The following is a 23,892-nucleotide window of genomic DNA, read 5'->3' on the forward strand; positions in this document are numbered from 1 at the left end:
CTGTGTTATAGGATTCTGCAGTTGTCATTGTCTATGGCACATCCACTCTTCAGCTCATATTTGAAGTGTTTAATTGGGTTATCCAATATCCCCTGGCTAAGTGTGTACCTTCTATAAGTGTCATCATTATGCATACAATATAGTTTATGTATTGATTGTGTGTTTACTTCTGTGATTGATTCAAATTATTATTGCAATTAATTGATTGTATAATTGATTTTCACACAGCTGTACATGTAATCTCCAAGCTGGCACATGATTGAGTGGTATGTTAGTGAATAAGTGTATGTGTTTGGTCGTGTTTCTGTCTGTAATTGTTCATTCCAGCTTAAGATACTGTTATGTACGTACAAGAATTTTAAGGCATGTAACTTAGTGGATTAACAAATTTTAGGATTTAGTTTTATTTTGAGTGCCACTCACTTGTTACACAGGTTACAGAGCCAGTCCTGATAATCCATAGTGAAAATTTCCGAATAACTGCAAAATATACAAAACTTACATCCCTCAAATTTTTATGTGTTCAGTAGATTGTTTTGGAAACCATTACATAAAGGCAATATTCTGGCAGCACTGGAATCTCAATCCAACCACACTTACTGTAAAACCTGCTAATGCATTATTGTGTATAGCCACACATTCTCAGTATAGCTGTTAATGAGTTCATGTGCATGCATTATTCATCATCTGCTTGAAGACTTACTTTGAAAGTTTAAGTATAATGTACATGTGTGGCTATGAAATGTGTGCACAGTGTTCCTTACAGGTGTATCTGTGTGCATGTGTGTGTCTGTGTCCTGTGTGAGTGCTTGCGTGCATGCATGTGTCTGTCTGTCTGTCTGTCTGTCCCTTCTTACTCACTAATAGAATGGGTTGAGCAATACCATTGCGGATGTGCCTAATGTAAAACATTGTATATGTTTTGGCTCAATTTCAGTGGTATTGGTCAAACCACACAATGTACTGTATGGGTCTATATCTCTGGCAGAACATGGATAACACAGCCATTGAGGTTTGTGACCCATTGACCCAGTAGCAATTTTGTGCATGCACCAAAACCTACCTTTTACTGTATGTTCACCTTCCACTATATGTTATCACCATATCATGTAATCTCATCTGCAAAAGGCGTCTTATAGCCTTTACAAATTTCAAAGTTTGATGTGTCATAACACTGGGTAGTTATTTTAGCACTCATTGAGTTGATTTAACAACTTGCTTGCAATGCTATTGTCACTATGGGAGTGCTAATATTACTAAATGGTGGTTAATTTAAGCTACCTATGTTACTTTAGCATCAGCCTTTGTGCTAGTTTAGCATGATACTTGTTACTTTAACAGGTTATTTTGTGTTACTGAAGTTGGTCAAATTATTTGGCTGTGATTCTCACCAGTGAGATGCGCACAATTCAGGGACTGTCATTGTAACATTAGATATGGAAGAAAGTTGGTCAGCGGTGCCAACAATGCTTCATTTGAAGAACACCAAAATGAATATTATTTATCATTCTCCAACATGTATGCCACATTTACATAATGATGTACATAATATACAGTGTAATAATGTTGATAACAGATACACACAATAATTATAATATTTACAATTAATAAAAAAAGTCAATCGCTTTGCCTCTTGCTTTAATTTAAGTCAGCATATAGACGAAGAGTTATATAGTAATGTTGAGTCCATATCTTATGTATAGTTCAAAGCTTTGCTGTCTGTTAAAGAACAATGTACTATAACACATGGTACTACTTTTTGGATAGTACCATAACAATTAAGAATCAGCTACTATATTACAGCCGGTTGGTGCACATTTAGTGACAAAATGTTTGTAAAATTGCTGGTTGCTGGAGTAAATGCATGGAATGTTATGGTAGAGGTAATCGTTTCAACAAGTTATAAACTACCTCTATATAGACCTTTGCAATTAGCTACATTGGATGTTGAACGTTGTACAAAAGTCAAATGATTAGCTAGCTATGTACGTTAGCATGAGCTATACTGAATTGTATTGCATGTCTAAGTCAGACATGGTAATAGACCTTATAGCCATATAGCTCTGTATATCATCAAATAGTCCTGATACAAACCTGACTAACCATGCAAAGTAGCTAGCTATAGCTTTTATCATAGCTGCTCTAGTATATCTATGCTTAGTATTACGGTTAACTTGAGTCGGACTCATGATCAGTTGTGCAGAGTGTATAGCTATGAAGTGCCGTAATTATAGTTTAGGTTTATCAAACAGCACCATACACTAACCTCTTCGCACTACTCAGTCTCTGCCGGCCGGTCAGGTCCAGTGGAAGTTTGCAGTTCTCCCACGTCAAGGTTAAGTAATCTACTTTAAATACAGGCTTGTTCTAGCTCACTAAGAGATCTACTTGAGGGAGCTCGCCATTCAAACGATAATTATCATCATCTCTGGCATCATGAACTAGAATGAACGCGCACCATCATAGCGCGTTAAACCGCAATGAACTAGGGATGATGCTCGGGATGATAAATCTGACGTTTAAAGAGAAGAGCTGCTACCGAGGCTGCTGCTACTATGGAAAACTTAGCGCTTGCAAAGATAGGTCAGGTCATGCCGAAGCTGTCGCAGAAAAACTACTATTCTGACAAAACTTATACAGTCCGCGAGAGCAGTGTTTTGTAGGTAGCTAGCTAAACTAGCTTGCCTCTCAATTGAGAGTGAAACTACGCAGCCGCTATTTGGTGATGAGCGTCAGTGTAGCCTGTTGTGTCATAGCCATGTTACATCAAGGATCTTTAAGACCTCACCATCATGTGGTAGTGATTAACCTCCCCAAGGGGACTTATGCAGGAGAGATAGAGCTATTATGGGTTAACGCAGCCTCCTTTACATCTGGGTGCTCCTGTAAGTATGTTTCATTGATATAATAAATAATCATTTACGCATACGCAGAGTCCTATTACTCCTACATCTGAGTCTCTGTAGCTATGTCTCCATGACAGCAATACTGCTGGCAGATGGAAGTTATTGATAAAGGTGATTACAATTCAACTCATGATGTGGACAGATGCAGTTTGTGCCACTTGTCAATATATTTGTGAAAGAAACTAACTACTTGTCAACAGTTTCATGTAAGTAACCGTGATAAAACCAGTGTAAATATGTGGGATCTTTTGTTAATAGGTGGTGTGGGATTTTTGTGGCTTGTGGCTGTATCTGTACGTATTCTCATTGTTCTGCATGCTATGTTTATAATAGAATTGTTTGATATTAACTGTCTATTGGAGAGAGCTAGTTTATTGAAGACTACAATACCCATCAGAACCATAAGTCAAAGGTACAGTATACACTTTTATAGCTTTTGGTCTGTAGTTCCTTATGCTTTTCTTATAGGTCATTGTACAAGAGGTTGGGAACTGCAATGTGTAGTGACACTACCGCATAGGTAAAAAGAATTCATATTGTTTGTACATACTTGCTGACTCTCTCTCTCTCTGTTCCTGATGTTTAGATCTGTGAATGAATGTGCCAGCATCGGCTACTAAAATTGAACTAATAATTATGTGGATTTCATCTGATGTGGGATCCGATGTTCAAAGATAAAAATACTGCTGTTACTATTACTACTACTACACTGCTGCTACCAAAAACTTGCATGGTTGCTTGAGTTGTGCTAGAGAATTGTGGATTGCCTTTTATTGACAATAATTTATACATATGGTTTATCTCAGCTGTTTGCATGATAGTTTGTAGTGTTGCCTGTTATGTCAGTGCTAACATAAGGGGCAAGACTCATGATGTGGACAGATGTAGTTCCTGTCACTTGTGAAGTGAAAGAAGCCAACTACTTGGCAACAATTTCATGTAAGTAACCATGGATAAAACCAGCGTAAATGTGTGGGATCTTGTGTTAATGGCCAAAGAGGATATTGTAGGATTTTTGTGACAGAAGACCCAGCAATTTTGCCATTCACAGTGGCTACTGCAGTCTGCAAACTTGCATCTTCCTGCTGTAAGTGCTCTTTATTATATTTAGAGTATTATATTTTTTGTGCACATAGTCCTCTCTACAAGAGTAATGTCACCTGCAGATAACGTCTCCGTCAGATAAAGTCATTGATATAGGGCTACCAAATTTCAGGCTGGTACCTTATTCACAAGTCATGTTGTGGATTGCCAAGTACAGTACGAAAGGCTATAAACTCCTTTTCACAGATCCGGTCACATATTAGCCTTTATTGAACACAACATTCCTTGGAATGCAATGTTCCTTGATATGCTAACACACTGTTTACTTATTGTAAACTTAATCCTAGCTCTAATGCAAACTATGCTGTATTGTTAAGTACTACAGTTAACACAATAGCATTGTATCTAGAATGACTACATCAGGAGGTGATACACATTATAATTAGAGAGCTGTATATCTAATGAAAAACTGATTGAATAGTTGTCTATGATATATAATGATAATAATACTGCGGCATTTAACCTGCATGTATTTTGTGACACTGTAATGGCACCTATTTTATAGATTTTGTAACATTGTCAATATAAAATCACATGGATAGTGAACACTATTAAATTTAATTTATGTAGAGTGACTTGATGTATACAAAATTGGTAATTTAAAGATTGCATCATACTGTGCATTCATAAGGATTTGCATGGTTTTGTGGTTGAAAAGTTAGCTGACTGAGTTTCCACATTTGGAAATTGTTTGTGGTAAGAAGCATGCTAACTGCTCAGAGTTTCCACATTTGGAAACTGCTAATACATGAGTTGGTGAGCTTTAATGTCATTTGTGGTTGTGTACACAGAATTTGCAACTTAGGACACTCGGGGTTCCTCAATCTTTGTAAACTGCATTTGTACAGATGAAGTGTACAAAGTTAAAACCTTTTGGAAACTGCCACTGTTCTTGCTGTGCTAGCGAATTCGCTGTTCTGTCACGTCTAAACCATTTAGCCGATGAACTCAAAAAAGTTATCAGGAGTGTGCAGTGTAGTGGGAACATTTCCAACCCACAAAAAATGTATACAAGGTTAACATTTAGTTATCCAAGTGGTACTAGCTAAGTAATTATGTCCCTTTCTTAGCTGTTTTGTTCCTACCCCAGGACTGTAGCCTCTACAAGAATATGGTAAAACTCTTAAGTGCTTCTGGTCTCAATCATTTGTAAACCGGACAATTTCAGAAGTTAAAATGATAGTCAATTCTGTATAGAGTGGTACTGTACAGCTCTCAAACTTGAATAGTACTTCAGCTAGTCAAAATATTTATCCAAAGAAGACCTACTAATACCTACACAGTTTTAACATTTGATAGTCACATGGAGAACTGATTGAGACAAGTGTACAGTGTTTCTGCGTTGGAACAGAAAGTCAATTGAGTGTACATGATGAATGTTGTAATAGAATATGTTACATCCTACCACCATACTCAATTTCACTTCAGTGACTGTTTTAGCTACATGTATTCACAGTAACTACAGAGTCTAGATAAGTGACATGTCATACCTGACTCCATTACTGGATACATACAACCATCCCTCTAGCAATATGTTGCAACATGCACTGTTGTGCCATACCGTCATGTTGTTAATTTATTACTAAGAACAGCCTGAGCTTGGTACAGCATAGAAATTATATAATTTTTCTATAGTCAACTTGTCCACTACAAAAATCCTATCAGTTTCAATGTGAGATGAATCTTTCACAGCAACAAACACTGTCACTGTATCCCTTGACAAGTGGTAGAAAGACACAGCACAGGAAGAATTTTGTTGACCTACAAAAACAGTCTACATATGTGACCTAATTTTAGAAAACCATTGATATCCACACAATTTTCAAAATGCATTTTATTTGTTCTTTGTTTTCTACATGGACAGAGGAATGGACTAGCCAAGTGTCAGCTTCCTAAGTTAAGCAGTGTTGGAAATACAGTACTAGACAGCCGGACGAGCAAATAATTTGATATATAAAGAAGCTATAGAGAAAAGAAACTACAGGCGATTACATAAACTGTCATAACTTACTGATACAACGACATACGGAATTGAATCTTGACTCATTGTGTTCGCCATGAATTTGTGCATTCACCAAGGTATAGTCTTTTTCCCCAGGCATGCTTCTTTGTTCGAGAAGGAAGGCAAATTCACTGAAAAATGATCGTCGGTAAATTCTTTCGTCACCGCAACGTAAACAAACGTCTGTAACTTTGGAATCTTTTCGTGTATGGAGATGAAACAAAGATTTTTGTACTCCCTATGGACAGGCGAACACAATGATGCCCAGGATTTATCCAATGGTGGCTTAATTCGCCCACCAGCAAGGCAATAAAAACTTACATAATTTTTTTCTGGAACTTGCGTTTTTTACCCCATAGCTTTTAAATGCGTTTTATTACAAAAGTACTGTTGTGCGTATATCGATGGTTTTCCAAAATTCGGTCACATATAAAGGCTGAGCTACATTAGCAAATGCAACACTAACATTGTACAATGTACAGTGGAACCTGTCCTGTACAGAAAGGTAACCTCTTGAAATTGGCCAACTTTAATTCCTTTAGTGAGGCAGCTATACACTAACCAAATTTTATAAAGCAAACGTCAAGAAATGTTGGCCTGAAGGTGACCGGCTTATGACAGGTTCCACTGTACATCAAACACATTGATGTTATGCATTCACAATGAAACAGTCAAAAGAGATGGAAATCACAGTAATCATATACTGCACTGTGCTAAGCAGAGATGCCATGTACGTTTATCACCACTATTCTTGCCACTGCTATGGTACATAAGATAGGCCTTGCAACCATAGCTACAGTTACTGTTAACTCGTCAATGGAACATGCTGCAGTTGTTTTAAGAGCGGTACCCATACCGTTAGGCCAGACCACTTTTTTCTCTTTGTCGCCGGGTAGGGAGAGAAATGGTCTGTTCAAATCTCCTAAATGTCTTGACATGTCATGAGGTTACATCACAAGCATGCAGTATTAGTGACCCCGCGTGTTTAAATTACATTACATTATGATAAAACAACTATAACCAGAAGACTTCAATCATTGGTAGATTCCGATACAACTTTAGACACCAACTGGATGGTTCAACTATTTCATTACAATGGAAAGATCCACCAGGCTATACCATCAATGTCATTGTTTCATTCTCCCAAACTCATCTACCTATTCACACTAGTAAAATTTTTACTCTAAGGGCTACTTTCCATCTAGAAATGCACTTTAATTTTGTAATTGCATAACATTTAATTTGTTTTGTAATTTCCCTAGCCATATCACGTGTGCTGTAACAATAACGTAAGTACCATTGTGTCTGAGCATGGTCTGAGTAATTCAATCTCGAATTCAATGAACCGGTAACCTCGCCGCTGACCGCCCGTTCCCCTGTTGAGTTCACCTGGTGGTCAGCTAACTCCAAATAATGCCTTCATTTAGTAAACCTACGAAATACGAAATGTTGAGTTAAGTAGCCTTTATATTTCTATTAGCTAGCTATGAACTCACAAGAAAATGAAAAGAATCAACTACTCGCCTGGCTAGGCGCTTCGCTGTCATAAGGGTGCGCTCCAACGCGGATAGTTTGGATAAAAACCGGCGTTTCCAATCCCGGGTACGTAGTATAAATGGCGGAGACCACCGATGATGTAGTTGTGTATCCAGTAAACAATGACTTAAGTTTATCTTCTCAGTCCGAGACTGCGAAGTCTGCGTCTGCTCTAAAGCCGAGCCTAAAGAGGCGAGGATTGAAGCAAATTTCCAAAGTTAGTTCACTGTATGCTAACTGAGATTATGAGATATCAAGCACTTAGTTGCTACTACCGCTAAAACTAACTCTTGCTGGCCTCTCCCAGGCCACTCGATCTTTAGTCGTGACTCAGCGTACACGGTTCAGTTTTGATTTGAAGCCTGCCAGTTCCAAGTCATGTGGCAGTATAGTCTCCAGGACCACTTTGGGTCGGAAAGAAAAAGAGACCTAATACAAAAGAAGACAAAGCAGTCGCCTGGCTGCGCGAAACTACTGGCAGTTCTTTTTTTTTTGTTTTGTTTTTTTGGCAGGCAGACAGTGCTCCGTTCATAGAGGACTTGCAGCGTGACGTTAATCATCGTAATTGCTAAGCAACCGTAGCTGTCGGCCATGTTTCGGGACAGTATTTTGGCTGAAAATCGCTTTCTCAGTATTTAGTACAGGCTGTAATGAACCGAATCAGAGTTGAGTTGTGTTGTAAATACCAGCCAGCGCGTTAAAAAAGGCGACGAAGTTAGAATTGTTGAGTAATGCATCGAAATTTAATTAGCCACCTATTTCACGAAGCTAATGATAAGGTCTTCTATTTCGAAACCAGCCCTGCTTCCCAGTGCCATTACACCCAGCGCTTAGGCCATACCTATTGGATCTTATGTTGCACGGGCGAAACCTTGAAAAATATGGGTAGGTAGGTCGATTTGATAATGATAATGATAGTTTTTTCAATACTATTATTTAATGTAAACATAAAAAGTATCACAGTACATGGCTACTAAACTTTAAAATTCAAACTACATAAAGCATGGTACATCAATACAAATACGAAAGCATTTGTTACCAAAAATGAACCTATGTAACTATACGTATGGTTTTAGTTTTTCTTTTGCTTCTTCATATTATAAGGTTGTCTAGTGGCAGGCCTTTTGCCACTAGATCTACACAAAAAAAAACAGATTGGCCGTACAACAGCATATTGCTTGCGTAACTCTTTGATGGAATCATCATTGACCAGTCCATCTGGTAAGCCACAAAAGTAACAGATTAGAGGAAACGATACAAGCGTTGCACTGTAATATTGTACTTCAATGGAATCACTGCATATCAGAGCTACACGTGTAACTATCAAGTCATAGCGGCATGAAGTTGGCGGAAATAATTCAGAACCACAGGTATACAGCTTTGAGTAATCAATCTCTTCTAGAAGTGTACATTCTTCTTTGGTCAGCTTTCGTGCAGCATAAATACACCTAGGCTTGAAGCATTCTCGGCATATAATAGTTCTACGAAGTTTGCTGTTAGTAAAAAGGGACTTTCTTTTGGCATCAAGTTCTTTCGCTTCCTGGAAGCTGTAAGATCCCTTTGAAGGTTGATCTTTGTCTGATGGTAGCTGCCCATAAACTTTGTCAAATGGAAGATACGAATCCTTATGAGAATCAAGCAGAGGTAGAGGCAAGTAACTAAGTGCTTCAAATTCTTCAGCTGTCATGTGCACTGGGTGATGGGCACAGTGGAGGCAACTATTGTTTTGACATTTTTTAATTTGAAAAACATAGTTAGACATGTTGCAGTGCCCTGTAATGAAATCCTGAAGAGGCACAGACTCTTTCATTATTTTGGAGGTCATTTTCTTTTCACTATCTATGGATGGTTCTAAAAACTGTATAAAATTTAATGCATGTTTGATTTCATCTTCACTTGCTGCAAAAGCAACACCAACACCCTGCTCCTTAATTTTCATTGCCTTGAACCGGTCAGCTAGAGTCGTAATTGGACCTTGCATCCAATCTCTTAGTGCATCTTCTAAGCCAGGATTCTCAACTAACATCTTGCTCACTTCACCAAGAGTGTTCTTACCTTTTATTATTTCCTCTAGGTCTGGTTCCATAGACCTTCTAGCTAATGCCACATGCTGCAAAGCCAAATTAAGAATAGACATTACTCTTTCTGCAAGATTTGTCCAGCTCTGATAGGGACAAGTACGTACAGAGATTAGCATATCCAAATCAAGTGCACGAAACAAGGCAATAAGACTTAGCTTCACAGATGGAAAAGTGATTATATGATCAGGACCACCATCACTAACAGTGACTAAAATAGGCTTATAATCCTCCTTTTCTAAAACATGCCTTAGTTCAGATGTGTGCCTTAGTGCACTAGAGGGTTGGGAAACTTTGTCCTTGAGAGTGACACATGCCTTTCCCTGAAAGAAAGAATCTTTTGCAGATATGGGTATGTCAACTATAAAGGACACTGATGGGACAATACCATGCACATGAAAGTCATGGTCAAGGGCACAATTCTGTGGTCCATCTACAGGAATCAGTGACCTGTTATGCCCCCTAACACCTGTTGACACAGGGCAACTTGGCTCTCCTACAGGTATGATAGCCTTATCATCCACAGATATCATTCGAACAAGGGATTTGTGTTGAACTGAGAAGCCTTTCACATACTTTAAAATATTCCCCACATATCTGGCATCAGGATGATCTTTTCTTAACTGCCGTACCTGTATGCCGTGCTTTACCTTAAACTGCCCAGTGTAACGTAGTGCTGCACTACTGTAGGGATTAGATGGCCAGAATTGCAATCTTATCCATTCAATTGAAGGAACTGCTGGCATATTATCTGTATGTTTCTTCTGTAGATGCTCAGTTATAATATCCCGTAGATGGCGGATGGATATGGCAAGAGGCATGTGCATAACATCACCTTGTCATTTTTCATCAACAGCTGTTGTGGTTTCTTCCAAATATTCACTCATCTCATTCCAGAAGGCTTCAAATGCATTGGATTTAGGATTTCCATTCATTTCTCGTAAATCTAAGACAATATTTGGATCATCAAGATCAATCAGTGCTTTAGAAACACGCTCATCTATCTCCTTCTCAACCACACAATTGCTGGAAGAAGCATCTCCTACCAAGGATTTATAAATATTATGCAACACATACTTTGGTGTTTTAGACAAACGATTATATTTATCCAGAAAATCTTTCCTGATGGCCCTGGAAGAATACTTAGGTTGGTCGCGGGTAAGTCTGGCAACAAGGTGGCTTGTTTTATTGGCATCATAAGCATCCTGTTGAATTTTCCAAACAAAAGAGAGTGTACCTATCTGTGATCCATGAGCAAATTTGTACAGCATCACCGGAAACCGCAATGATAGTGCATCAATCCAATGACGACGTGTATATCTGTCATCTGGGGCAAAATCATTTAAAAAGACTGGGTCATATTTTTCTTTAGCATTCAAAGTTTCTTCAATCTTAACATACTCTTTTCTGGTTGGATTAGGCGAAGCTGATATCGGCGTAACACTAAAGGACTCCTCCACTGGTTTGGGAGTAACCCTCTCATGTGTTTCCTTCACATTCTCACTGTGGCTTTTAAGGTAAGTTTTATATTTGTGTAGGGATTCAACAAGCTTTTCAACGGAGGACCGAAAACTCTGCCATTTCGATGTTGAAAGCCATGGATGCATTAAATAATCAGAGAGTGAGGAAATGTGCTTTTCAAACACTTCTTGCAAAAGCTGTGGCTTTTTATGTCTTTTCTTTGCCCAATTATTGAATCCTGTAAACCCAGAAAAAACGTCTGGGATTATGCAAGCTCGTGAGGAAAATTGATCATGATGTGGATCCAGCATCCACAAGCAATCTGTAAGGGCCTTCAAAAACTTTATACCTGTGGTTTCGACAATATCTGGACTCCATCCTAAGTTTCTGCTGTTCAACAGTTCAAGTAATTTATTGTAAATGGCATGATCACCTCTCAATGGCTGTTCATCATATGGTCGGGGTAACACTGTCTTGTGAGCTGCAGACATCATAACCTGGAAGGCGTTAGGTTTGTCTCCACTGTGTGCACAGGACAAAGAAGTGCTCACACTTCTATTATCTTCCAATGTAAAGCATACAAACTTGCAATGAAACTGATTACAGAGAAACACTGGGGCATCAATGTTGACCTTTTATGAAAGGCACAGGAAATGAAGTTCGCATGGCATAACACAGTGAGTAGCTATATGCTTTATAAATATTAAATACCTTTTAATAACTGTATTCTACTGTATAACATTCACATACATACATAATTCAATAATAATAGTAATATAGCCCTAGCTATATAGCTATATAAGCAAACCTCGTGGGTAGACAAAAATTGATCAGTCTGGGAGATCTCCACTTTTACAACTCTTCTTTCTGTGCTGTACGACTTCAAAAGTAAATCACCAAAAGAGTTTTCCCAATTACAACTGATTATTTTTGAACGCTGTACAAGCTTCAGCCCTTCTTTTACAATCACGCTTAACCACGCGCACGAGTTAGAAGCCATATTAGAACACGTGATCAAAAATCACATGATTATCATTATCATTTTAGGTTATGAAAAAAGACAGTCGGTCGGGCCCGCGCAACATAAGATCCAATAGGTATGGCCTTAGTGAATAAATCTCGTTACCTCCGTTCTGACCCAATATGTGCCATAGAAAGTTGTCCCGAAACATGTCTGCCTAGCAACCGTTGTTTCACGCGTACAAGTCCTCTATAGCCTCATTAATTAGGTGTACATTACCACATACACCGCTGAACGATAAAAAGAAAGTGTACAGTAGTAGCAGCTAAGTGAGATGGGAAGCGAAAGCTTCATTTGTAGTTACTTGTGCATGGTAAACTAGGATAACCACTCTCTATTATAGTACGTTCGCATTGAGCTGAATCCTGGGTTGTTGATTAAGAAGCCATACAAGATCAAAGTATTTAAACAATGTTCGTGACGTATTTATTCGTAAGCCCATGTTACGGGCACGCACTTAATTGTTGAGAATATGGCGTCCAGTGCACCGTCAGCGAGTGCGGAGCGAAATCCTCTTGGAAAGAAGTTAAACAGCCAAACAAAGTATCTACTTATGAAACTATGGGAGTACTTTAAGCAAGAAGTGAAGAAATGTAATTTCTATCAACATCACAGAGAGAATCTCGAAGGCCACCGGTATTGTACGTAATGCCTTCTTTGCTGGGTTTTGGCATACATTACGCCACGCAGGGATTTCAAGGACATCCATTGTAAGAGTTAGAATGGAGCACCGCTAGAAAGGCAGTTTATCTATGCCAAGAAAAAGGTACAAAAACACTTGGCGCAAGCCTGCTCAATTGTAATCATCAGGTACAAATGTTCACGAGTCCATGTTGATGCAGACAGTTTTGACCAAGATGCCATCAGACAAGATCCATTCATTTTGCGGAAGGAAGGAAATCTATCGCTCTCAAAGATTTTGGTAAGTTAAATTTTGAATCCTGGAACTTTGTCACGTACTCTGTCTTAGGCCAAACTTAAGAATGATAGTGTTTTCTCAGGGGGTAGAACATAGCTTTAAAGAGTGTTGAGTGATAAGTACAATGACAAGAGGTTAACATTGAAACTGTTTGTACTTTAATGTCACTACATGTATATGCAGGGATGCTATGAGCAGCCCTGCATAGTCCATCAGCATCATAAATATTAAAGACGAATGAGGTGCAACAGAACTGAAGGAAGACCGGTTGTGTATTTGGATGAGACTTAGGTAATGAAAAGCTTCTAGAGCAATTCCTCATCCAAATCAGCAGTGATAGTGAAGATGGCAATGGTGGTATTAATGAATCTTCCACTGGCAGCAATGGGTCCAAGTCTTCTTCTGGGCTTACTTCATCTGATGTTAGATTGTTTGATATTTGCAGCATTGGTGTTACAACTTGATTTTGTTCCCCAGGAGTCATCAGGTAGCTGGGATTAAACTCTGTGAAGTACATGAAAATACAGATGAAGTGTAAGTATGTGCACTTTAATAAAAAATATCATTGCTTTATTGTGCTAGCAGAAGTTGAACATACCATCCCTTGTCTGTTTAATCAGTGCAGGAGTGTTTGGAAGTCACTACAGCCCAAATTCATACAAACAGTATTATTTCATTTGTTGAAACTTTTAGAGTTTTTTGGGAATGTTACGGCCGGTGCACGTTTCACTTCACTCAGCATTCTAGTTAATGCCCTACCCCACTCTGGGGCGTGCGCTTCTTATTAACAATACAGCACACCATCACACACCCCCCCATAAAGAAAGGCTGTCACACATACAGCATAATCTCTACAAAAACAACAAAGTTAACATTACAGGTATAGCCTAAAACCCAGATAAATATGTACAACAAAACAGAAATCAAACCTAATTAGAGTCCACAAGTTCAGGTGTTCATTCCCTTAACAGGGCATCAGCCAAAACATTGTCTCTGCCAGCAATGTGATGAATGTCCAGGTCATAGGATTGCAAAGCTAAGCTCCATCGCCACAGATGCTGGTTTTTGTTCCTCACTTTGTTAACGAACACCAATGGGTTGTGGTCTGTGTAAACTTGTATGGGGAATTGAGCAGGGTTAACATAAAAGTCAAAGTGTTGTAATGCAAAGACGAGAGCCAAAGCCTCCTTCTCACTTGTCGAATAATTTCTTTGACTTGCATTGAACTTGTGTGAAACATAGCTAATAGGATGATCTATTCCCTTGGAATCCTCTTGTAAAAGCACTGCTCCTGCACCAACATCACTGGCATCAACAGTGAGTACAAACAGTTTGTCAAAATCAGGTGTAGCCAAGACAGGGGCTGACACAAGCAGGCTCTTGATGGTCTCAAAGGCACTCTGGCAACTCTTACTCCACACGAAAACACTATTCTTTCTGAGGAGGTTAGTCAAAGGCTCACAAACACTGGCAAAATTTCTACAAAACTTTCTGTAATAGCCAGCCATTCCTAAAAACCTCATGAGCTCTTCCTTACTGGTCGGGACAGTATATTTTAGAATAGCTTCCACTTTGGCATTTACAGGTTTCACTTGACCTTCTCCAACAACGTGTCCAAGGTATGTCACATGAGCATGTCCAAATTTGCTCTTCACTAAATTCACTGTTAGATTGGCTAGCTTCACTCGACAAAAAAGCTCTCTCACTCGTTGGAGGTGCTGCTCCCATGTACTGCCAAATACTATGACATCGTCAATATATGCCTCACACCCCTCAAAATTCTCTACTATCTGGTTGATCATCCGCTGAAATGTTGCGGGGGCATTTTTCATGCCAAAGGGCATCACTTTATACTGGTAGAATCCCTCCAGTGTTACAAAAGCAGATATCTCTTTGGCCATAGGAGTCAGTGGCACCTGCCTGTATCCTTTCAGATCAATCTTACTCACTTAATGGGCAGAGCCAATCCTGTCGATGCAGTCCTCCACTCTCGGAATAGGATAAGAGTCAGATTTTGTAATAGCATTTACTTTACGATAATCAGTGCAGAAGCAGTATGTCCTATCACTCTTTGGCACTAGCAGGCATGGCGAACTCCAGTTACTCTGACTTGGCTCGATGATGTCATTCTTCAGCATGTAGTCCAACTCTTTCTTGAGAAAACTCAACTTCCGAGGGTTAACTCGGTATGGATTCTGCTTGATAGGGGCAGCATTCCCTATGTCAACATGATGGTGAACACAGTTTGTTCTCCCTGGGACATCTGAGAAAAGGTCAGAAAATTCTGTGATGAGTGCCACCATCTCCTCTCTCTGTGCTGTGGGTAAATGCTTTAAGTTATTATCCATGTTACACATCGTCTCTGAATTACTAAACCTTAGGCTACCATCAACCAACTCATCAGACACCATCTCTTGCTCAGTCTTACTTACTTCCTGCACTACACAAGCTGCAGCACCAACACTCTCTGTCTCCTTGCCATGGTATTTCTTTAACATATTTATATGGCATAGTCACTGAGCCTTACGTCGATCAGGTGTGTCAATGACATAATCCAAATTGCTAACGTTCCTTGTAACTACATAAGGGCCACAGTACCTTGCCTGTAAGGGGTGCTTGGGAATCGGAAGTAAGGCTAAGACTTTCTCTCTCACCTTGAAACTTCTGCTCTTCGCTTTCTTGTCGTACCATGTCTTCATTTTGCACTGGGAATGGTTCAGATTCTGTTGTGCCAAGTGAGTTGCACTTATCAGTCAGTAACGAAGACTGGAGACTTGGTCTAACAAACTATCAGGAGGATCATCAGCAAGCCACATCTCTTTCAACAACTTCAGTGGGCTTCGCACTGTGCGACCAAAAACAAGCTCAAATGGGCTAAACCCTAACGATTCTTGTACCGCTTCCCTGGCTGCAAATAGCAATAAGTGTATACCTTGGTCCCACTCACTCTGATACTGCGTACAGTATGCCCTGATCATATTTTTCAAGGTTTGATGAAAGCGTTCTAACGCTCCTTGGGACTCAGGGTGGTAGGCAGATGACCTGTATTGCTTAATACTTAATTGACACATTACTTGCTGCATAATGCCAGACATAAAGTTTGAGCTTTGGTCTGACTGAATTGACTTCGGCAAGCCAACAAAGGTGAAGAACCTCACCAAAGCATCAATAATTTTGGGAGCCTTAATGTTGCAGAGGGGTATGGCTTCTGGAAAGCGTGTGGACTAACACATTATTGTAAACAAAAATTTGTTCCCCAACTTTGTCTTTGGGAGGGGCCCAACACAATCAATAAGGATATCACTGAATGGCTCACCACACGCAGGGACTGGCCTCAATGGAACCACTGGAATTAGTTGATTCGGTTTGCCCACCACTTGACAAACATGACAGGTCCTGCAAAACTGAGCCACATCATGTTTCAGCTTTGGCCAGTAGAAATGAGCAAGTATCTTGCGATATGTCTTGTTGACACCTAGGTGTTCAGCCATGGGAGATGCATGGGCCAGAGACAGAACCTCCCCTCGAAACTTCTGAGGGAGGATGATCTGATGTAAACTCTGCCACTCCTCATTAGCTGGTACGTCTGGGGGTCTCCACTTCTGCATTAGTACCCCTGACTTCCTATAAAAACAATTGGCATTTTTATACATTTCTTCCTCACCAACAGCATCATTTATTAACGGACGCAATTCAACATCATCCTCCTGGGCTACAATCAGCCGCTCCCTACTACACATAGTAGTTTCAGCACTTACAAGGTCATCATTAGCACACACAGTGTTCTCACCATCACCAGTATCACTCGACATCACACGGCCTGAAACATCAGATTGTGCTGTGTCACTGGGTTGCAGAGCTGCTCATCTTGCTGCAGCCCTAGTAACTGCACATGCCGGGAAAAGCCCTGGAATAGTGGGTGTTGACCTGTCCACATCTGTAGTCAACTCAGGGTCGCTGGTCACTGACAAATCAGGTGTCACTCTACTGCCTGCTAAATCATTTCCTAAAAGTAGGGAGATCCCCTGGACTGGAAGACTAGGCCTTGTCCCCACTACAACTGGTCCAGTAACCAAATCACAACAAAGAAACACAGTGTGGAGCGGCACGCTAACAGGAGCAAGTCCCACCCCTTGAATGAACATGGCAGCTCCAGTTGCTGTTTCCTTGGATAAGGGCAAGGTACCTTCCACAATGAGACTCTGAGTTGCCCCTGTGTCTCTTAAGATTGTAATTGGCACTTGTACTCCTTCCTTTGGCAGTGAAACAGAGCCCCTGGACACAAAGAGGTTAAATTGCTCATGTAGAGACAATGGCACAAGTCTGCTGTCAGACTTTGGTTGTACATGATGAGGTACAGCCAACGAGTTGGGCCGAGCAGTCTTCTTCTCTCGTTTCCAACATTCAGCCATAACGTGGCCCTTCTTCTTGCAGTAAAAGCACACTGGCACATTGTACTTACTGGACCTCAATCCATCAAGCTGACGTGTATCATTAGAAGACTTACCAACGGCAGAGCTTGATGCTCCACCACTGTGATTACCCCTGGATCCAGCACCACTTTGGGCATCTTTTGAAAAGGTACCCTTATGAGTCAGTCAATACTCCTCTGCCAAGACAGCAGCTTGGTGAAGCCTTTCTGCATTCCGTTCATCAAGATAAGTTTTTATGTGGGCGGATACACAGGATTTGAATTCCTCAAGTAAAATAAATTGACGAAGTTTGTTGAAGTCATGATTGGATGCACACCACCAATCAAATTGCACCTCCTTTTCCCTAGCAAACTCTGTAAAAGTTTGTGAGTCCTCCTTGCGGCTGTTTCGGAACTGCTGTCTGTAAGCTTCTGGAACTAGTTCATAAGCCTTGAGTATTGCACTCTTGACTGAGTCATATCGGGAGCTCTGCTCAACCGACATTGCGGAATAAACCTCATGGGCTTTCCCTGTTAAAACACTCTGGAGTAGAAGTATCCATGTCTCTCGTGGCCATTCCAGGCTGGTAGCAATCTTCTCATAATGTAAGAAATATTTATCTACCTCCTTTTCCTGGAATGGAGGGACAAATATTATGTGCTTACTGATATGAAACTGGGAAGGATTGGTAGGTCGTGGGGTGGTAGCAGGAGGAGCTTCTAATTCTTTCATTCGTAGTTGGATAAATAGTTCTTTCTAACGAATTTCCAATTCTTTAAGCTTTAGCTGGCTCTCTCTTTCCCTTTCCTTATCCTGGAGTTCAAGTCTCCCCAATTCTAAACTGTTTTGATCAGTGCCAGACACCGTTGGTGGTTCGACCTCCTCCTCTGACACTATCTCCTCTTCCACTAAATAATCAATAACTAACTGTTTGATTTGGCTCTTCTTCATTGTACTACCAACCTCCAGCTTGTAATGTTGGGCTACCGATACTAACTCGGCCTTCTTTAACGACTTGACAACTCTCAGGGTCGGTTCCTCCACAAAAGCTTCAATATTGAAAGGCTCCATTGTTTGAATATTAAACAAAAACGATAATGAAGCATTAACCACTGTCAGATTCTCTTCACGAGGGCAGAAAAACTAAAACAGTGCAGCTGGCCAGAGTACGGCGATAAACGACAATGACAGTCAATTCCTACTAACAAACGAAGCTAGAAATACAGTAACACAACCTTACGCGTGCCTTTTCAGGCACCCTTAACCCGGTACCAAGGAATTTGAGCCTGAGGTTAAAAAACAAAATGGCGGCTTGCTTAATCCTTCGGATGATCTGCCTTCCAGTACGCACACGCGTTCACAACTGCTCGGATGATTGCTGCTACTCTTCTGCTTGCTTCTTTGACTGTTTCACCTCTGCCGTCTCGCTCCCGGACAACCCCCCAACTTGTTACGGCCGGTGCACATTTCACTTCACTCAGCGTTCTAGTTAATGCCCTACCCCACTCTGGGGCGTGCGCTTCTTATTAACAATACAGCACACCATCACAGGAATGTAACTTCAAAAACAAAATGCTGGCTGGAAAAACTGTGTATATGTGTGGCGAAGTGATGAGAAAAGGATTAAAATGACAAATTGACTAAATTGGAACAGAAGACAATAGGCAGCTGTGTGGTGAATGTGAAGTAAAATACATGTTGTTTGGCTCACTTGCAGGAACACCAGTGCTGCATAGAGGTTTTGAGCTGTTATAATTTGGTTTTTTCCCTTTTGAGGCTGAAGTATTTTCCCTAAATATAAGCAGGCCACTTATCTTCTAAATACAGTGCGACAGTAGTCCCAGCTCTTCTACTTATGCAACTCTGTTTTACACACACAAAAACTTTTATTTTTCTTGTAAAAGTGTATTGCAGCCTCTAACATAACCGATGGTGAATCATGCTTGTTGAGGGCGGGTGAACCTCTTACTTAAAAGATGGTGAAATCATGCGTGTTGAGGGCGGGTGTGTGATGTCTGGCTTCGCCACAAACATGTGTCAACATGAACATCAAAGGGCCGCACTTTAGAGGCTTCCCCATTGAAAATGTATGGCAAAACTTTACGGTGTCATAACTGGAGTGTCTTACATTCGAATGAAGCACTTTTAATATATTTTTAGCGGATTGAGAAGCGCTACATATCGAGCAATACAGGAGGTCCATGCGATGTAGCTATCATAAGTTATTAATTGTTTTTGAGGATTCAGCTCAACGCGAACGTACTATAGCGGGTGGGCAGCCAGAAATACTTTAAGTCACGTTAAATACAGTTGATATGCTGTCTGTTAACACTCATGTATAGGGAAATATGCTTGTTGAAATTCACATTCTAACTGGTTACGTACTTACTTTATGCTACGTGATTGGCTCAAATTTCAGTTTCTTTTTACGAAGATGCTATTTTTCCAGCAACTGGAAATATTTTGTCAGGGCTATTGTTCTGGCAGTCTACTAGATTTCCCACACTATCAAGCACACTAGTTGTATGCTATGCCCCAAGTATTCAACTTTAGGGCATGCATCTAGTAGGTTGCCCCGAGTATTCGACTTTAGGGCATGAGTCTAGTAGGTTGCTCCCGAGCATTAAACTTTAGGGCACGCGTCTATATAGTAGGTTGCCCCAAGCATTCAACTTTAGGGGACAAAAGTAGTGTTAGAGTAGGGTTCAGCTTTGGTTTCTTTTTCACCTTTGTCTTCAATGTACTGTATATAGAAGTTACTCCACTCTGAGACATATAAGGTAGAAACTAAGGGAGTTGCGTTTGGGTAGCTGGGAGCCACATAGCACAATGGCTGAGACCATGGGCTAATGCACTGGAGGTCCTGGGTTTGATTCCCAATTAAGGGTTTTGTGTTTTTTTTCATTTGAGAACCCTTTTTGTCTAAGTTTTATTTTTATTAAGGAAAAATTAGGAATTTTAAGTTCAATTAGGGATCATAGAAAAAAAAGTAGGGAAACAAGGGAGGTCGCTTACACCTGCAGATATGCTAGTGAATCCCTAATTATTTAGTCTTGGTCTTGGTAAAGACTGAATTAGGGATTAAATGTTCACTAGTATATATGCATGTGTAGGCGACCTCCCTGATAGCTGGGGCACACATTCAAATGAAAAAAAATTAATTCTGGGACCATCCTTTCTTTTGATGCGGTATGTGTGGGTTACAAAAAAGTAAACAAACAAGTTAAGGAAAAATTAGGAATCTTAAGTTCGATTAGGGATCATAGAAAAACAAAAGTAGTGAGACAAGGGAGGTCACCTACACCTGCAGATATACTAGTGAGCATTTAATCCTTTCTTACTAAAGTTATTTCGTAAAACCACAGAAAAACCTCATGAAATGAACTTTTATGGCTTGTGTGATCTTTGCGTGATACGTGACGACCCCACCCATTAATTAACACGGAACATTATATACCATATGAAAGCCATCTTTCCCTTCTACCCAAACATCTAAAAACATTACAGGAAAACACATAACTAACACGCTTGGAAGTGAAGAAAGGCGCGTTGTTATTCTTCACCATAGTAGCGAAAGATGGGCACTGCCATCTTGTTATAACCCCAGGTTGCATCATACTGTATATTTTTAGAATCCTTATCACGTGAGAAACAGTTTTATTCTTAGTAGAACACACCATGATACTCAGAGCGAAAGTTATCGAAATTTAAACAGATACAATTGTTTTTGATGCGTTTTTGTGTGTTAATAAGTGTTGATAGTTTCCCATACTCATTCTTATTACTTCGTGTTAAACTTTATTAGAAACGTCTGGGCCTACTCAACAAATTGGTGGTTATTTCAACTTTGTAGCCCTTAGGATGAAGGAGTTATGGGTCCTTTTATAAAGGGCACCCGTAGCACGCATTTTTTGGCCATTCGGTAATAAATGGTTAATCCCTAATTTAGTCTTGGTCTTGGTAAAGACTGAATTAGGGATTAAATGTTCGCTAGTGTATCTGCAGGTGTAGGCGACCTCCCTTATTTCCCTACTTTTTTTCTGTGATCTCTAATTGAACTTAAGATTCCTAATTTTTCCTTAAACTTGTTTTCACCATGGCCTTTCTGGGGGCTGCACCTTTTTTTTATAGCTTGGCAGTTTTGGATTTAAGATTAAATTTGGCAGTCATCTTCTTAAACCCGTTTTTTTGCGACACTGTACGGAGGAACCATATCCTTTGCTAAGACGTGTGTAACACTTTTAGTTAGTTCTTTGTGCTTGTGAGAACTGCTACTCACAGGTAGCTTGGTTCGGGCTTTAAAATGTTCTGTGAGTGGCTTCATGTTATCCGTGGTGGTTTGCTTCATCTTTTTCCCTCTTTCTTTGCTGGTTTATACAGTACTTTGACCCCAGGCCCTGGATGCTTTTGTTGAATATGAGAACATAAAGTTAATTAGACGTGTTTCCAGTTTTCGTGTGCGCTACTGTTCCACATGACTTGTACACTGGACCATCTGTGTTTGCTGGCCTCCCATTACTGGCTAGTACAAAACCAAAGTATTTCCAGATTGTTGACTAACATTGAGTTTTGTTTACAAGGGTGACCATTTCATTCACAGATTTGTCTTTTGACAAGGTATGCATCATTTTAAGGATGATCCTTATTTAGATGGTATTAGCGTACTGTTTGGTGGTAAACTACTAGCAATTACATTCATAGTCATAACATCCATTTGCATTAGTCTACAATGTTCACCATGAATTGTGACTTAATTTTAGAAAACCGTCGATCAATGCACAACAGTACTTTAATACATTTAAAAACAATGGGTAAAAACGTGCAAGTTCCAGAAAATAATTTATGCAAGCTTTTGTCTTTATCGCCTTGCTGGTCGGTGAATTGACACTCAGGTGGATAAATCCTTGGCGTTATCGTGTTCCCCAGTTCAAAAATCCTTCAAACACAGGTGGTTTCTTAGTTACAAATGTTTGTTTACGTTGTGGTGATGAAAGAATTTACAACGATCTTTCTTCAATGTTTTCACCTTCCTTCTAGATCACAGAAGAATACCTTTGGCAAAAAGTATACCTTAGTGGATTCACAAATTCATGGTGAAATACAATGAGAAAAGATTCAACTCCGTGCGCCTTAATATCAGTAAGTTATGATGGTTTATGTAAGCGCCTGTAGATTATTTTCTCGATGTCCTCTGTTCTACTGCTGATAGTGTTAATAGACTACAGTAGGGCTTCTATCTACGGGTGTATCAAACTATTTGACTACACATGGTTAGTGTTTAGCGTTGCATCAAACTATCTGAACACACATGGCTTGGTGGTATACGAAGTGTTGATATCGATCAGTGAGAGCAACTCACGGCGAACTAGCCATGTGCAAGTCAATAAATATAGTAACAGCTTTAAAACCGAGTTGGATCATCCAGAACCCGCTTTACAGATTATCCGGGTCTGACCTGGATTGGATCACATGCTAAATTAATTAGTGTAAGGGTGTGGATGTGTAGTATCATGTCATGGCATAGCCCTACTTCTTTTGTGAGCCATGCTCACTTATGTAAATAACTGCCTGTAGGCATATGGTAGCCATGTTGAGTTATCAGTCTGTAGGTATGCACGTATCCACATCTGTCTGCAGGCTTATGTAGAGCCATGTCCATTAACCAATTGTTATTGTATGAGTCATAATATCTAGTATAATATAGTGCTGTGATTAACTCTATATAATATCGTGACTGATTTTGTAAAAAGCAGGCTATTTGTAGTCACCTGAGCCCTTGTTTCTTGTTACATGGGCCAGCTGCCCAAACATTTAGTAGCACTGTGAAGCCTTTTGAACTAATAGTCAAAAAGTGCTTTGATAGGGACAAGAACAAGTGAGGTACGAGGCTTTTAAAATATCCCATACATTTAGTATGGACAAGTCAGTCATGCAAAGTTTACAACATGAAAACATGCTTGTTCCAGTACAAAACCATTGGGAGTGAACATATATAGGTTTAATTGATTTGAGTTTACTTCTGTGAGTAATGGCTTGTTACAAACTAGCATAATTTTTCTTTGTAGCATGCATGATTTTTAGAATTCCGTTTTTCACTTGTGTGTGCAAACAAGGTGGGCTTTTGCTGAGATAGGACTCTCTACATGTAGGTGTATGTAAATTTAAAATCAGTATATGTTTTGGGAATTTGTTGATGAATGCATAATCCACTATAATGATGATATTGTGATGTATTTCATAGCTTGATAAAGAGTGGAAAGTGATAGATGCTGCATGTGCTGGTGATTTTGACCAGTTAATTAAATTGAAAGATTGTGGAGTTGACATCAATGTTTTTACTCCTGTAAGTTTTGTATATACAGTATGAAGATGGAATGCAATGTTATAGAAAAGGAGAATTCAGTGTTTGCACAACTCTCCAAATTGCTACATTTTATCCACGGCTTCCTTTTA

The 23,892-nt window shown here is 39.8% G+C and overlaps 1 protein-coding gene and 2 long non-coding RNA genes across 5 annotated transcripts in view; all 3 read left to right on the top strand.

Annotated features, from left to right (window-relative positions):
* The first annotated feature begins 2,402 nt into the window (after positions 1–2,402).
* LOC136268697 (uncharacterized) lies at positions 2,403–4,612 on the top strand. 2 transcript variants are annotated; one of them, XR_010707094.1, is made up of 6 exons: positions 2,404–2,885; positions 2,934–3,112; positions 3,240–3,318; positions 3,375–3,426; positions 3,493–3,993; positions 4,043–4,611. It is a non-coding gene; the product is annotated as an uncharacterized lncRNA (long non-coding RNA). The 2 variants fall into 2 exon arrangements; XR_010707093.1 differs by having other exon boundaries at positions 2,403–3,112; positions 4,043–4,612.
* A 2,996-nt stretch (positions 4,613–7,608) lies between these two features.
* LOC136247457 (ankyrin-3-like) overlaps positions 7,609–23,892 on the top strand; it is a 32,927-nt gene continuing 16,643 nt past the window's right edge. The window contains exons 1-2 of the mRNA XM_066039175.1: positions 7,609–7,765; positions 23,681–23,782. Coding sequence (XP_065895247.1) covers positions 7,628–7,765; positions 23,681–23,782 — 240 coding nt within the window. The 5' untranslated portion in view covers positions 7,609–7,627. The remainder of the gene's footprint in view (positions 7,766–23,680; positions 23,783–23,892) is intronic.
* LOC136268773 (uncharacterized) lies at positions 12,198–13,675 on the top strand. 2 transcript variants are annotated; one of them, XR_010707125.1, is made up of 4 exons: positions 12,198–13,030; positions 13,079–13,449; positions 13,505–13,559; positions 13,648–13,675. It is a non-coding gene; the product is annotated as an uncharacterized lncRNA (long non-coding RNA). The 2 variants fall into 2 exon arrangements; XR_010707124.1 differs by having other exon boundaries at positions 12,198–13,449.

Source organism: Dysidea avara, chromosome 1, assembly GCF_963678975.1.
Source record: "Dysidea avara chromosome 1, odDysAvar1.4, whole genome shotgun sequence".
Taxonomy (NCBI): Eukaryota; Metazoa; Porifera; class Demospongiae; order Dictyoceratida; family Dysideidae; genus Dysidea; species Dysidea avara.